Source organism: Benincasa hispida, chromosome 2 (genome assembly GCF_009727055.1).
Source record: "Benincasa hispida cultivar B227 chromosome 2, ASM972705v1, whole genome shotgun sequence".
In the NCBI taxonomy this organism is placed as follows: domain Eukaryota; kingdom Viridiplantae; phylum Streptophyta; class Magnoliopsida; order Cucurbitales; family Cucurbitaceae; genus Benincasa; species Benincasa hispida.
The window spans coordinates 22966197-22982175 of record NC_052350.1 but is presented as its reverse complement, the minus strand read 5'-3'; the positions used below and the strand labels follow the sequence as shown (position 1 = coordinate 22982175).

Below are 15979 nucleotides of genomic sequence, written 5' to 3'. Positions count from 1 at the left end.
TAATTTGGAGGAAATTGGATATAAATATGATTTATATCTAGTAGAGGGAAAAATATTATAATTAATATTTGATATTAATTTATAAGTTATGAATGTGATAAGTTCATATTAATTGGATGGTTCTAAAAGGAAATAGGAAGGCGCCTCTTCGTTTAAAATTACGGACGAGTGCATTATAAATAGCAGATGGTATGTTGATCTCGGTATGCGCGGATATTGTGAAAAAGATAGTGTCATCGTTTAGAAAATCAGTGCTATACGATAGGACTGCACGATCACTTACATATACGATATTGCTAAGCGATCGCATACCGATTACACCGTCGCACTCTATTATCTAAACAATCATTTACCTTTTTCCTAAGCGGTCGTTTAGCTCCTGGTATTTACTAAACGATCGTATAGACGATCGCTTAGTTTTTCCTACGCGATCGTTTTGGACGATCGTTCACCCATTTCCTACACGATCGTGTAGACGATTGTTTACCTTTTCCTACATGATCGTATAGACGATCGTTTAATTTTACTACACGATCGTATACTTCACCTAAACGATCAAGCATCATGTCTATGCGATAGACGACTTCTTCTCCCACTTGCTTGATCGTTGTGTATGGTTTCTCTTCCTCCTTCCCTCTACCAAATCCGAACAAAGCCTACACTTTAGATTCTCACTCCAAGAATACTGAGAGCTCTAAGTGGTGTTGTCTTCTCTGATTCCTTCTGTCCGAGTGGTAACTGTTCGAGATAGACGGTTGGGCTTCAGACTTGCTGTGAAGAAGAAATCTTCATCTGGTATGATTTCTTAATCCTTTTTGCATCATGAAAGTATGTTTGAATGTATATGCAGTAATTCTGTCACAATGAATTGGAAAGATCCACTTTCGCTTGTAGGTACTCTTGAATAAGAGTTCCTTCAGTCTGAACGGTCTGTAGTAGATGGATAAGGTTGGGTATCTTATCCTAGTGACACTACAAATACAACCCGCTTTATAGTTGTTACAATTTTTGTAAAGTGCTACAAATGAATTGATCATGATCATTCATGTGGAAACATATGAGTGGAGGGTATTCTAAATAAAGAATTTGTATAAGACCGAACCAAAAAATGAATAGTCTCTCTATATAACATCATTGCTAAAAGAGACTTATATTTCACCAGGATGACCAAAGGTGACTTGACCTGAATCCTTAGTGAGTTGTGAACTCCTGCCTGTAAAGACGGTCCTTTAATTTGCATTGGTAAGAGTGGCCAGTTTCACCGACTCAATATGCCTACCATTTTGGGGATTCATCTAATTAAGGAGCTGGGGACGCATCTACACAAGAAGGAATTCACTCATTCCTTAATGTTAGGGTAAGTAGAGAAATTGGTCTATTAAGGACTGATTTTTGGGGCTTGAACAATATGGCACCACATCCTCTCCTAGCTTGAGAATGGTTTGATTGTAGTTGAACTATAATTAATTATTCATTAGAGAGATTAGTGATACTTAAAGAGTTAGATGTAACTATAAGGGCAAAACGGAAATTTTGGCCTTACTGTATTTATGAGAAATTTGTGAAGGGTCAACATACTATTGATTGGTAATATCTAATGCACACAAAATTATATCTGTAGTACGAATAGTGGAATTGTTGATCTTTAGTGGAGTGAACGGTAGTTAATGAAAGTTGATTAATATAATTAAAGAGTTTAATTAATTAATCAAGTATCATTGGAATTTCAATCTATAGGTCCATAAGGTCTTCTTGTTAGCTCAATAAGGATTAATGAAAATCAAAATTAATTTTGGATTAATTTGAATTGTTCAAATTAATTGAAGGGAATTAATTATATAATATATAGTTAGTATAATGTATGTGATACATTATAATATAAAACTTATTATATGAGATATAATTAATATAATATATATGATACATTATAATATTAAAAAAAATTATTTGAGAGAAAATAAATATTTGAATATGATTCAAATATTAACTATATGAATGTGATTCATATTTAAAAGTATAGGTTATATGTTATATTAGATATAACTTAGGGTTAATATATGATAAATATATATTAAATTAGTTATTATATATATATATATATTAAATTAAATTAAAAGTAAGTTTTAATTAATCCTAGGGTTTGGCAACCGGGTTGGGGTAGTGCAGGGGGCGTCCCCCGTCCCCGGCCCTGTGGGGGAAATTCTCCCCCATCCTCGTCCCCGTCCCCGCAATTTGAAGGCGGAGACGGGGGCGGGGATTCCCCATTTTTTAATTAAAATTTTATTTTATTTAAAATTTGATTAGTCCACAAAAAATCCATTAAATAAGTATATCGAATTCCTCATTTCTTAATTCAAGTGATTTTATTTAAAATTTGACTAGTCCACAAAAAATAAACAAAAAATAATAGACTAATCTATGAAATAAACACAATTGACAATTTAAAGCTAACAAATCCATTAAATAAGTTTACAACTTAAAATTCAATAAAGTTTGAATAAGCAAGTCAAGTAAGGCAAACGTCTTATACATTCAAATAAGTTTACAACTTAAAATTCAATAAAGCTCGTCTTTCTTTCTTCAATGATGACTTCACATTCAAATCTTTCTCCTTTCTTGGCATTATCCCAGGAGTATTATTCATTCCTGCATTTAAAATGTAATTAATAAATAATGTCACAAAAAAAAAAAGCTAGACCACAAAATAATGTTAATCCTTCAGCATACCTTAGTCACAACACCATCTTCATCAGAATCGTCTGCATCTTCTAAAACAGTTGCTAAATGTTTAACCATTTGTTTTTCCATGCTAGTACCTTATATTGTCAAATATTTGTAATAAAAGAAAATATTTATTAATTTATTAAATGCTAAAAAGAAGTAAAACAAAATAAACAAACTAACCTGTCAAAACTTCAATTGCAATCCAATTTTGAGCGTACATCAAAGCCTCTATCGTCTTCGGATAAAGTTTATTACGACGTGGGCTTATAATCCTACCACAGGTACTAAAAGCAGACTCTGATGTAACACTATATAACGGGATGGCTAATATGTCTCTTGCAATTTCTTGTAAAATTGGATACTTAACACCATTCAATTTTCACCAACTCAAAATGTCAAAATCAGATGTTCGAGGTAAGACAAATTCATCCAAATATGTTTCAAACTATTGCTTCTTATTCATTTTATTGGAATTTGATATAAACAAGTCATAATCATTAAAATCATCAAATTATATATTCTGTGAGGTTCCATCTAAATTTTTAGAGTGATAATCATCACCTTCATCTTCATGCTTCTGATATTCCGTTTCCAAATCTGAACAAATTTTCTTAATCCTTTCCACTTCAAGAAAAAAACTATCTCCATAAATGCTAGGGAAGTAAAACTCAATCAACTTCAATTTGTAACGTGGATTGAATTTTCTTCCAATACTTATCAAACTTTGAAATCATATTTGAAGTCGTGTCTCTTATCTCTTGAATGCCAGAATTCGTCCAATCAGATATAGCCAACTTCAATTTACAAATTTTTGGAAAAAAAAAAAAAGATTAGCAGTAGGATATTTAGATCCAGAAAATATTTTAGTCGACTGATGAAATATTTCAGTTTCTCACATATCTCTTTTGCTAATACCCAATCTTGATCCAAAGACAAACACTTGTACTTTGGCTCTCGTTGTTTTAATTGATAAAAAACAGTCTTGTACTTTAATGCAGTGGCTAATATAAAATATTAGAATTCCACCTAGTACAACAATCAAGACTCAACATCTGACCATCATAAACATTCAACTGTCGAGTAGTTTCCTCAAACTTCTCATTCTTTTTTCGTGTATCCATAAAAAAAGACACACTACTACGTACTCTTTCGATCCCATCTCCTATCACTACCAACCCATCTTTCACAATTAAGTTCAGAATATGAGCACAACACCACATATGAAATAAAATCCCATCCAATATTAAGTTTCCACACAAACTATCAACAAGCATATTAACCATGGAGTCATTCATACTACAATTATCTACAATTACAGATGACAATTTTCGACCAATACTCTAGTTTAACAAACATTCCATTATTTCTTCATGAAACATCTCAGAAGTGTGTGGAGAAGGGACATATATAAATCTGATTATTTTGTTTTGCAAAACCCAACTATCATCAACAAAATGTGCAGTGACAACCATATAACCTTTTGTTTGGTGGTTGGAAGTCCACATGTCCATTGTAAGAACAATTTTCCCTTTGATCTCATTCAACAATGTCATGGTTTTCAATTTTTCAGTCTCATAAATTTTCAAAATCTCCTTCTTTATTGTGTTTCTTGACATCATCTTAAACAATGGTCGGATGATATTACAAAATTCCCTAAAACCTTTATGCTCAACTATTGAGAAAGGATATTCATGTTTTATTATCATCCTAGCTAATGCTTTTTTTGCAGCTTCTTGATCAAAGTTATATGAACTCAATGTATTATTCTTCTATCTGTTAGGATTCAATAGGGATTGTGGTATGTCCTTTCATCCTTTATATGAGCATATATTAATATGGTCATGGAAATGTTTGGTTCCATTTTTACTTTCACTCCCTAATTTTCGTTTGTAATAATTACAAATAACCTTGTATACTCCATCTATTTTTTGTTTCTTAAAATGGTTCCAAACAACCGATGTCAATCTCCTCTTTAAAGATCCCTTCTCAATATTCTCACCAAGAATGATACAATTATCAACATTCAAATTATCATCATTGGAAGATTAAATTTAGGGTTGAATTTGGGGTTGGATCTGAGATTGGACTTGGAATTAGACTTGAAGAATCTTTATTTGTAGAAGGTGATGAAGACATTATTTTCAACCTACCAAAGATTTAATTTAAAAACCCTCCTTAGACTTGGACTTAAATTTCAAAGCATTGAAACATATTCAAAGCATTCAATCGCAAAATTCAAAGCATTCAAACAATTTCTTAGAATTATGGAATGTGATAAAATATAGAAGAAGAAAAGAGAATAACAACGCATAGTTACCCTAGCACAGGGAGAAAAACCACGATATAGAGATCTTTCTTATTAGTTAATTTGATACGCTAAATACACAAGGACACAACGTATAAATAGACAGTAGGAAACCCTAGAGGCCTACACAATTACATAAATGCCCCTAGGTTAATAACCCTATTTTCAACACTCCCCCTCAAGTTGGGACATAGATATCAACAAGGCCTAACTTACTTATACAATAGTCAAACCTCTGTCTTAGTAACCCCTTTGTAAGCACATCTGCAACTTGCTGATTTGAAGGAATATAAGGCATGCATATGTTTCCACTGTCCAGTCTCTCCTTAATGAAATGTCTGTCAATCTCTACGTGTTTAGTTCTGTCATGTTGAACTAGGTTATTTGCAATACTGATGGCAGTTTTGTTGTCACAAAAAAATTTCATCGGAAGCTCATTATCTTGTTGGAGATCAGATAACACTTTCTTCAACCAGATTTATTCACATATCCCCAGACTCATGGCCCTTGGAGATTGTTTCAACCCATATAGCGACTTTCTTAGTCTGCACACCCTGTTTTTGAACTGACTCTCAAATCTAGGAGGAGCACTCATATAGATTTCCTCTTCAAGCTCCCCATTCAGAAGCGCATTTCTAACATCAAATTGGTGTAGGGGCCAATCCTTATTTACGACAACTAACAACAACACTCGGATAGTGTTTAGTTTGGCCACGGGAGACAAGGTTTTAGAGTAATCTACTCCATAGGTCTGAGTAAAGCCTCTTGCAATAAGCCTAGCCTTGTATCGGTCAATCGTCCCATCTGACTTGTATTTTATAGTAAACACCAATTTGCATCCAACTGTCTTGTGCCCTTCAGGTAGAACCACCTGTTCCCAAGTTCCATTCTTCTCGAGAGCTCTCATTTCTTCCATAACAGCAGACCGCCATTCTGGTTTTTCCATCGCAACACTTATATCATTTGGAACCATCACAGTGTCCAGACTGGTAGTGAAAGCTTTGAACTCAGGTGCCAGATTGCTATACGTCATGTAACTATGCATAGGATAGTTAGTACATGAATGAGTGCCTTTCTTCAGAGCTATAGGAGGATCGAGCAAGGCATCACGATCCTTCAACTTTCTAGGCTTCTCACCATGATTGGCTATCTGTGTATCAGGAATTTTAGTAGTATCTTCCACATCATCATTAACTAGAATCATTTCCTTCTCAGTTGTCTCCTCTTCTGCTATACTTTCAGTATTACCACTTCCTTCGCCCTTATCCTGCTTGCATTTGTCAGTCTCCATAGCACATCAACATCGTTAGTTTCAGGAATATACGTACCTGGATTTAATGGCGGGTCTGACTCATGTACTAGAACCGGCGGTTCCGGTTAGACAGGTGACATTGCTTCCTTCCTAAGATTCTTCCTATAGTAAGTTTTCCAAGGAACTTGATTGGTAGGAAGGACCAGGTCGTCATGCTCAGGACTAGGCTCAGACAAAATATGAATATTAGCTAACTCTAAGGGAATAGCATAAGAGGACCAGTTAGTCTCTTCACTCATGTTCTCCCCCTAAATATGACTAACAAGAAAGAACGGCTGATCCTCGAGGAAGGTGACGTCCATGGAGACATAATATTTACAAGATGACGGATGATAGCACTTATACCCATGTTGATGAAGTGGATATCCAACAAAGACACACTTCTGAGCATGAGGAGTAAATTTTGAGCGGTTTGGACCATGAGAATGAACAAAGGCAACGCAACCAAAGACCCGAAGGGGAACATCGGAGATTAACCAAGTGGTTAGAACGGACTCTTTAAACAGATCCAAGGGAGTATGAAGGTTAAGAACACGAGAGAGTATCCGATTAATGAAATGGGCGGCGGTAAGAACGACATCCCCCCACAGATATGATAGAAGAGTGGCAGATAACATAAGAGACCGGGCTACTTCCATTAGATGACGATTTTTCCGCTCGGCTACTCCATTCTATTGCAGAGTATAAGCAAACGAGCTTTGGTGGACAATTCCCTTAGAGATGAGAAAATCCCTGAAGGAGGTGTTGAAGAATTCTCGCACTCCGTAAAATTCCAATCTTCGCATTGAACTGAGTCTCGATAGTTATATAAAATTGTTGGAAAATAGATCACACCTACTATTTTTCAGTGAAGAGGAAGACCCAAGTAAGGCAAGTGTGGTTGTCTATAAACGCGACAAACCAACGTTTACCAATGGAAGTGGTAACAGGTGAAGGACCCCAAACATCACTATGAATAAGAGTAAAAGGACTTGAGGGTTTATAAGGTTGAGACTGAAAAGGAACACGACTTTGCTTGGCACGAATACACACATCACAATTTAAAGAGGAAGTATTAACATTGCGAAATAAACGAAGAAACAAATACTTCATATATTGAAAATTTGGATGTCCTAAATGGAAATGCCACAACATAAAGTCATTTTTAGAAACATAAAAATTTAATGACATAAACCTAGTTCGATGATCATCTCTAGAGGAAGCATCTTCAGAAAGGAAATAGAGTCCCCTATCGTGCCGAGCAGTGTCAATCGTCATCCCCGATTTCAAATCCTAAAACAAAACGAAGTTGGGTGAGAAAATTGCCTTAAACTCCAGATCCCTTGTAATTTTACTGACAGACAACAGATTATAAGAGATTTTAGGCACATGAAAAGTATCACGCAAAACTAAACCGTCGAACGGGGAGATATGGCCTTTCCTTGTAATAGGGGCAAAGAACCCATCTGCAATTCAAATACGCTCATTTCCAGCTCTCGGGTTGTAAGAAATAAACAGATCTGAAGAACTGGTAAGTTGATCTGTGACCCCTGAGTCCACAATCCAAGGTTTTTTACCATTTATACTAACAAGGCCAAATGAAGAAAAATTTCCTGATTGTGCAATAGCACTCACCCCAACCGTACTCAAACTGTTTTTACTGTCAACAGAAGACTGCTTCTGAGTATGTTCATCTGCTGAGTCACTCACTAGGGCACGACCAGTATTAAATTTGTCATGAGACTATCGTCGCCTGCTATTTGAAGGTCTCCCGTGCAATTTCCAATACTGGTCCTTTGTGTGCCAGGGCTTCTTATAGTGCTCACACACATGAGGGGGTTTTTATCGCCATCAGCACTGGACAACTTTGCAATGAAGGCAGCTGCATCAGTTGTAGTAATAGGATTATTCATGGCGCATGACTAATCCTCTTCCAGCCGTATTTCGAAGTAAACTTCTCTAAGAGAAAGTGTAGGACATTGGCTCAATATTAGATACGAACACCAACGAATTTAGGATTTAATCTAGCCAAAAAAAACATACACACGATCTGCTTCTTCAATTTTCAAGTATTGAGCCCCATCTTGCGCGCAGTTCTAGACAATCTCTTGATGCAGGTCCATTTCTTGCCAAAGCATTGATAATTTGTTAAAATAGAATGTAACATTCATGGACCCTTGTTTGCATTCATGGACCTGCTTGTGAAGCGTATGTAGTCGAGAGGTATTCTATCTCTTTGAGTACAAATCCCGTGCAGCCTCCCAGATATCCTTGCCAGTTACAGCATATAATAATGGTCTTCCTATTTGAGGTTCCATACTATTCACGAGGACTAAGTGTAACAATGAATCTTCCCCTTTCCAGATCCGTTCTTAAGGATCATCTGGTATCGGCTTCAGAATCTCCCTCATCAAGTACCCAAATTTTTTACGTCCTTCCAAGGCTATTTGATCAATTGGGACCAGGAGAAATAATTCTAGCCATTTAATTTTTCTCCTACGAGAAATCTTGCAGAGTTACCCATCGAGCCAAATAAATAAGAAGCATTTGGCAAAATAGAGAAGGAATTTACCAGATTCTCTTAATAGACTGGTTGAACCGGTTGGGGATTTGCGCTGAAAATCGTATCCAAGTCTGAAATCTTTTGTTGGAGATAAGCCAACTATTGTCTAACTTCATCTGGACATTGGGTCGAGCCACAAGTGGCTGGAAAAGGAGTAGCCACCGACGGCTGGAAAGATGTTGTTGGCTGCTATAGGTGGTCCTCGTATCTGCTCGATGCACGAGGTGGCACCAACTAGTTCGAGCGGTTGGATGGCTCGATCAGATTCTGGTTTGACCGGCTGGAATACTCAAGCGAAGTGCTAGGCGTGGCTCCACGGAGATCGATCTGACCTAGCGCGGAGGATGTGAACGGCGGTAACCCACGACTGGACTCGATCAGATTCATCTCTGTCCGATCGTCGAAGGCAGCGCCGCTCTGGTTTCGGTCTCCGATTGTGGCTTTTGTCTGGCGCGACAACTTCCATCAACTTCGGCTCTCCATTGACGGCTGGCCTCGACTCTCCATTGACTGCAGCTGGACGACAGAAATCAGCTTCGGTAGAGCTGCTTGAAAACATTCCTTCATGGTCGCTTGAATGACTGTCTTCATGTCAAAACTCAAAGTTCCATCGGCTGAAGATGACTATGGTTGGTTCTCTTCCATAATTGCTAGGGTTTCGTCGCCTAGCTCTGATACCATGATAAAATATAGAAGAAGAAAAGAGAATAACAACGCACAGTTCATGGAAACCCTAGTACAAGGAGAAAAACCACGATATAGAGATCTTTCTTATTAGTTAATCTGATACACTGAATACACAGGGACACAACGTATAAATAGACAGTAGGAAACCCTAGGGGCCTACACAATTACATAAATGCCCCTAGGTTAATAACCCTATTTTCAACAGAATGTCTTAGAATTAAAATTCAAACGCCAAAAGCATTCAATTAGAATTATGGAGATACTTTTCAAACATATTAAACCCCAAAATTCAAAGCATTAAAACATATCTTTCAAACATATTCAAGCCTAAATATCAAAGCATTCAAACATACACAAACATACTTGAAAATGGGAAAGGAAATTTTTACCGGCTTGAACGGCAACAGATCTCAGACAGCAGTGACTTGAAGCCTTGAATGGATAGATCTCGCCTCCCAGAACAACACAAAGTTTTCTTCACTTCAAATGAAAAACAAAACAAAATAATTAAAATATATACTTCTATTTTTCAAATGGACAGTCTTGAAAGCAGACTCATGTATTACCTTGAACGGACAGTCTTGTTAGGTATTACTAATTACGTCTAGTTTTTAAGGTTTTCCAAAGCGAACTCAAATGGCTCACGCAACACCCAGACACGGCCAGTCGACAGTCGCCTTCAGTCTTCACCCAAACGGTGGCTTCCTTCATGCAACACCCAGACGCTCGGTCTTCCTTCACGCTTACCTAGATGGCCAGACACAACAACTAAACGACTGGCCAGACCCTTCAGAGTTCGGCATCAGTTAGTAGCTTCGCCTTTCACCCAAATGGCCAGACGCGCAACACTTAGACGCTCGGCTCACAAACTCATAGACGCACGGCAAAGACGCGCAACACCCAGACATTCGGCTCATGAACACCCAGACGCTCGGCTCATGAACTCACAAATGCACGACAAGCAGACGACACGCTAGTCGGTACTCGTACTCAGTAAGTAAGGAGAGTAGGTGCTGACGATTGGCAGTAGGGCACTTCTGAGTGACTTCGGTCTTCGGTAGACATAGAATAGAAAGGAAGGTGGAGACTCTGGATAAGGAACTTTTTGGTGCAAGCAATAGTGAGCTTTTTAATTTAGGGCTGAACAATGAGTGTTTAGTTTAGGGCTTTTTTTAGTTTTTAAGTTTGGGGCATTAGGCTGAACAATAAAGAGTAAACATATATATCAATCAATTCTTTTATATATTATAAATATATTTTTTTAAAAATATAAATATAATAATCGAGATTGGAGTCAGGGTTGGGGATGGGGCGGGGATACTGTCCCCCGACGGGACCATGAATATCTTTCCAATTTGACCCCATCCCCAGTTAAACTAGGGAATTCGGGTCGGGGCTGCAGGGACCCGCCCCCGCGAGGTTTTTTGCCAACCCTAATTAATACGGTTATTAGGGAGGGAGTGATATGATACCTCCCTCCCTCATTTAACGTGGGTGATAGAAGGCAGAGTCTTCTTTTGGGAAGGAGGCAGAGTCTTCTTTCTTAAGTTTCAATCGATCTCTGAAGAATAAAAACTCTATGTATAATTGCTTTCTCAACAAAAACTTCCCCTCTCCCTACCAAAATTAATCGTACTGAAGCCCACACCACTCAACGATTCTCTACCTTGAGAATATTGAGGATTTGTTTGTGGTGGTGTCCGGAATTTAGAATTCCTTTTGTTGTGTTCATGTGTTCAAGAGAAGAGGAAGAGTTCGAATCATTTCAAGTAGTACATTGGAAGGGATTCACGAAGGTTATTGGTCTTCAAGGGTAAGTTCTTTAATCCCTTCTTCCTCTCTAAATTATTATGTAAGCGTGCTTAATTAGAATGTTGTATCTCTCTTTCCGTCCTCTGAATTAATAATGTTCTATAAGATAAAAAATTGGGACACGTTCTTTTCGCTGTAGGTATTCATTTACTCCTTCACTTACGAGCCCTCTTATGTAGATGTGATATCAATTCATTCATGTCTCTCTCTTAACTCAGGGTGTGACGATATACATGTTCATCCATAATCGTAATGAATGGTGGGATCCACCTCCTCACTACTACAAAAATAGTGTCGTTTGATGTTTTTTCAATGTCAAGTGTCACTATTTTTTACCTTTTTAAAAACGTCAAGAGATCCAATATCAAGAATGTAGATGTTCTCAACTAGGAAAAAACGTCAAGAACAATAACACTTAACATGTTTGAAATGTCAAGAATATTGGCGTTCTTGATAAATAAAAAACGTTAAGAACAATTTTACTTGATATGTAAAATGTCAAGATCTAATTTACTTGATACTACAAAAATGTCAAGAATATAGATGTCCTTAACAAGAATAAAGTGTCAAATGCAAAACTTCTTGACAGTTTCCACTTGTCAAATATATCTATACCTTGACACGTTTAACATGTCAAGTATGTTTGTGATTTTTTTAAAAAAAAATTAATATGGATGTTCACCTACAAATTGTTCTTGTATTCTTTTCCAACGGTCACATATGATATATTGACAAACAAACACATTTTCAATCTTATGGACCAAAATTTCCTCCCATACTTTTGACAAGATATCACATTTTTTCAACATTGTCATTATGAAACTTTACAATTCCATAAAGGATTTTCTAAGCTAATTAGAAGAATATGGACAAGGCCACATAAACACTTCCAAAAAGAATATAAGGAACATAATGCCAACAGTCAGCACAATACGAACAATTTCAAAAATTGCATTTCCAAACTTCTATCACAACTACCCATTCGCCCCATATTAACAAAACAATCTCTCCATAACAACTATCAAAACCATTTTTGTAATCATCTTCATATGAACACATGAAACAATTAACCATCTTTCCAAAACTACAATTAATCACCCCCCTCCCCACACACGCACATGAACAATTCCAAAAAATATTTCACCTATATCAACATGAAGTAAATGCAAAAAGTTAGTCAGAACAAGCATTTTCTTCAAAATGACCAAATTGTGCAAGCACTTACTATCACACGTAGCAACCCAAAAATTCAGCCAACTCAACTCACACCTCGTCTAACTCGTTTGTGAGTACGAGTTCCTTGTATCAATCTATAAACATAAAGGCCAAGTATTATAATGAATTCTACTTTTCCCTACGCTATTTGAAATGTCGAAATAGTTTGATAACATACCAAATTTGAGATGGCAATGTTTCTTTTGGTCACAATATCCCTCATATACCTCATGACGTAGTATCCACATTCAGTGCTCCCAACTTGTAAAGGGTACTACAGTAAAAAAAACCAATAAATAATAATGAAGTAATCCTACGCACTAGATATCTACATAATATAATGAATAAGTAGTAACATTTATACTTGCCTTTACTATCCTCCATAAAGTTTGCTTACGACATTTTTAAATATTATTTTGAGATTCAAAGATTGCTATTGCACTATTTGCAAAGAAATAACCACAATTCTAAAATAAAGTACACTTTAAAACAAACACTACAAATGAAAAAGGTTAACTTACGTGTCTTATATCCACTCGTGATGATATCTTTATTGAGTCAAGGTAGTACACATTATCATTGTATGCATTTATAGCAAGTAGTCCCAATGACAACTAATTAATAAAATATAGTTAGAATTTTTATTGTTAATGCAAGTTTTAAGTAAAATGATGAGTGCAAGTACCCATAGAATAAGTAACTCCTCCCGGATTAAAAAGAGCAAGAACTATTTAGTTTTGCTTCTGAGACCATTAGTCTACTACACAGATTTTGGGTTCTAACTTCTTGAGAGATGTGTTCAAAAGAAATGAGAGATGTATCTACAAAAATGTATTGTGAACTTTCCTTTGAATCAACAAAGGATTATTTCACCATTTCACCATTACAATTTTAGAAATCCTTTTGCTAAAATTGTTCAACTTTGATAAACGGTAACAACAACATTTAGTAGAAAATTTCATTCAATCAAGTTCCAACTCTCCCTTCTAACTAAACTAAATTTTTCTTAATATCATTCTCACACTTTCAATTAGCAAAACAGAAAATTGAGCATGAAGCACCAAGTACTTCAAGAAGAAGCAAAAAAAGATCAATGAGAATGTGAGCACCATAATATGACATACCTCAGTGGTCTTTATAGCAAATATGTGCGTGAACTCAGTAAAAACTTTGTTTACAACAAGACATTGGAACTCACCTAGATCAAAGTGAGAACGCAGTAGGATTATCCACAACAAAAAAGGTGACCTTCCAAAGCATATAATTCTGAATTACAAAAATATACATATTCTGAATTATAGAAATATTGAACTTTAAAACGCATCATTCAACTCTAATCACATTGGTAAGACCTATATCAGAGTCAAAACGAAGAATTATTTGATAACCAGGAATATTATTCAATCATATGATTTATCAAGGGAACAAAATGGTTACGTTTCAAAACTATACCAACCTTCAGAATTTTTGCTAGAAAATGGCTTACCATCTAAAGATAGACAAGGAGCAAGAGTGATAAAGAACTGTCTCCCATTTGTATCAGGACCAACATTTGCCATTGATAGAATACAAGCTCCAGTATGCTTCAATTTTGGTTTTATTTCATCATCAAACTTCTTGCCGAAACACATCAACATGTCAGAAAAAAAACCCCAATTACTAAATACATCGCAATGAATATTCAAGGACCGCATAATTCAATTAAAGTATTAAACCATACGAAGGTATGAAGATAACCACGTGATAAAATGAATAACAATTTCTTAAACTTGAATTGTTGATAGAAAATGAGCACATACCCATATATAGATTCCCCGCCCCGTCTAGTTCCTATGGGATCTCCACCTAGCGTGCACTTCAAATTCCTACACGGAATGACAAAATTCCCATGGAGTAAAAGACTACATCAACAACAGAAGATTTTATGAGTTCAAGTAATTTCCCTCTAAGTCGCAGTATTGCACAAGAGAAAATTTGAATTCTACAAACAAGCAACTAGAAAGAGTAAAGCTGAATTCAAACTTAACGGGGGAAGAAGTCAAATGAAACAAACAAAGAAGACGAAGGATCGAAGAAGGAAGGGAAAAAGTACCTCGACGGTGAAAGAACCCATGGAACTCTCCAGAGTTACCTCCGGTGGCCCTCCTTCAGCGCTTGCCGACATTGCCTCTTCCCGATGTCAAATTCAGTTTCGGCTTCAGAAATTGTCTGAAACTACACGTTTTAACTTTTTACCTTACAAAATTATTCTATTTTTTGAAAACTCGTAAAAAAAAAAAAATTTAGTTACAATATCTTCTTCCAACTTATCAATTGTTTGGATTTTCTCGATACATCTTGCCAAATTATACATTGAGATTAAGTGCATCTCAGTGTTAATCTCAGGATATAATTAATACCAAAATTCATATATTTGAGTTTTTTGGGTCGGATTAACATTGAGATTCTATATGTATCTCTAATCTTACCCAATTTTTTGCAAAATTTGATCATTTCTAAAATTTAAAAATGTTGAATCAATTTGAAAATCTATTTGGATTATTGGAAAATCTATTTAAAATTTTGGAAATTCATATAATTGTGAAAACATAAATTATGGTGATTCGAAAAATTACATAATAATTTGATATAATATTTAGTAAACATAATTTTGGAGAAAATTTGAAAATAATATAAGATTTGGTATGAGATTTTGGAAGTTTAGATGAAAAAAATGAGCAAATGTTGGTGTGTAATATGTACCGAAAAATTCCAAAATAATGGATAAGTTAGAAAAAAATGATTTTTAACTAATTCACGAGTTCTTAAAAAGTATAATAGTTTTATAAGATGAAAACCTTATCTTGCTATTGACTTAAAGAGAAATCATGATTTGGGGATTTAGGGATTTGGTTGGACTTGAGCGTTGCTAAAGGTCGTCGGAGTTGTTAATGTCAAATGCTGCTAATGCAGAACAGGTTTACACGATTGAAAGGGGAAGGAAGCGGGGAAAGAGATGAAGGTGTGGGGTGAATGGTAGACATGAGAGTGTGTGAGCAAAACCACTGAAAACACGATAAAAGGGGAGGAAAAAAAGATATTGATTTGGGTTAGCGTTAGGGTTTTCTTTTTAAATCCTTCATATAGTTTCCTTTTAATTATCTTGACGTTTAAATCATGACAAGTAAATCAAGGTTGTGTTAAAGTGAAAAAAATCCGAAAATTTTCATTCACCTCTGCTTTTTTTCCATTTTTCTTGACATTTTTCATAAAAATTGCATGTTATTTGACATTTGTTTTTTTCATAAAAATGTCAAATAAATAGATGTACAAGCATCAAGAAAAATAGTTTTTCTAGTAGTGCTTCGTCTGTAATCAAATCTTACAAATTGATTGAGGTTGG

At 35.7% G+C, this 15979-nt stretch overlaps 1 protein-coding gene across 17 annotated transcripts; it reads right to left on the bottom strand.

The window, feature by feature from the left end:
* Positions 1 to 2433: 2433 nt before the first annotated feature.
* On the bottom strand, positions 2434 to 14830 carry LOC120071088. Of its 17 annotated transcripts, none has more exons than XR_005480140.1 (11): positions 14690 to 14825; positions 14397 to 14498; positions 14084 to 14210; positions 13796 to 13863; positions 13119 to 13211; positions 12776 to 12871; positions 10137 to 12692; positions 9960 to 10050; positions 2905 to 4870; positions 2728 to 2816; positions 2434 to 2646 (listed from the first exon to the last, which is right to left on the bottom strand). XR_005480140.1 is itself a non-coding variant. In XM_039023126.1 (8 exons), the coding sequence occupies exons 3-7, from the start codon at positions 14154 to 14156 to the stop codon at positions 12657 to 12659; spliced, it is 372 nt and encodes a 123-aa protein (XP_038879054.1). In that variant the 5' UTR covers positions 14157 to 14210; positions 14397 to 14498; positions 14690 to 14825; the 3' UTR covers positions 7620 to 10050; positions 12608 to 12656. The 17 variants fall into 17 exon arrangements, 5 of the variants coding, with proteins under 5 accessions (XP_038879054.1, XP_038879055.1, XP_038879053.1 ...); XR_005480137.1 differs by having other exon boundaries at positions 13722 to 13845; XR_005480139.1 differs by having other exon boundaries at positions 13796 to 13845.
* Between the last annotated feature and the right edge of the window lie 1149 nt (positions 14831 to 15979).

What these genes read in the sequence shown, in the direction of transcription:
- LOC120071088 (XM_039023125.1), bottom strand. Translation starts at nt 14,156, where the DNA reads ATGGCAAATGTTGGTCCTGATACAAATGGGAGACAGTTCTTTATCACT. An exon ending in TTGCTATAAAGACCACTGAG is followed by an intron (nt 13,212 to 13,721) that starts GTATGTCATATT and finishes TTTATTAATTAG; the next exon opens with TTGTCATTGGGACTACTTGC. An exon ending in ACATTGCCATCTCAAATTTG is followed by an intron (nt 12,693 to 12,775) that starts GTATGTTATCAA and finishes TTATGTTTATAG; the next exon opens with ATTGATACAAGGAACTCGTA.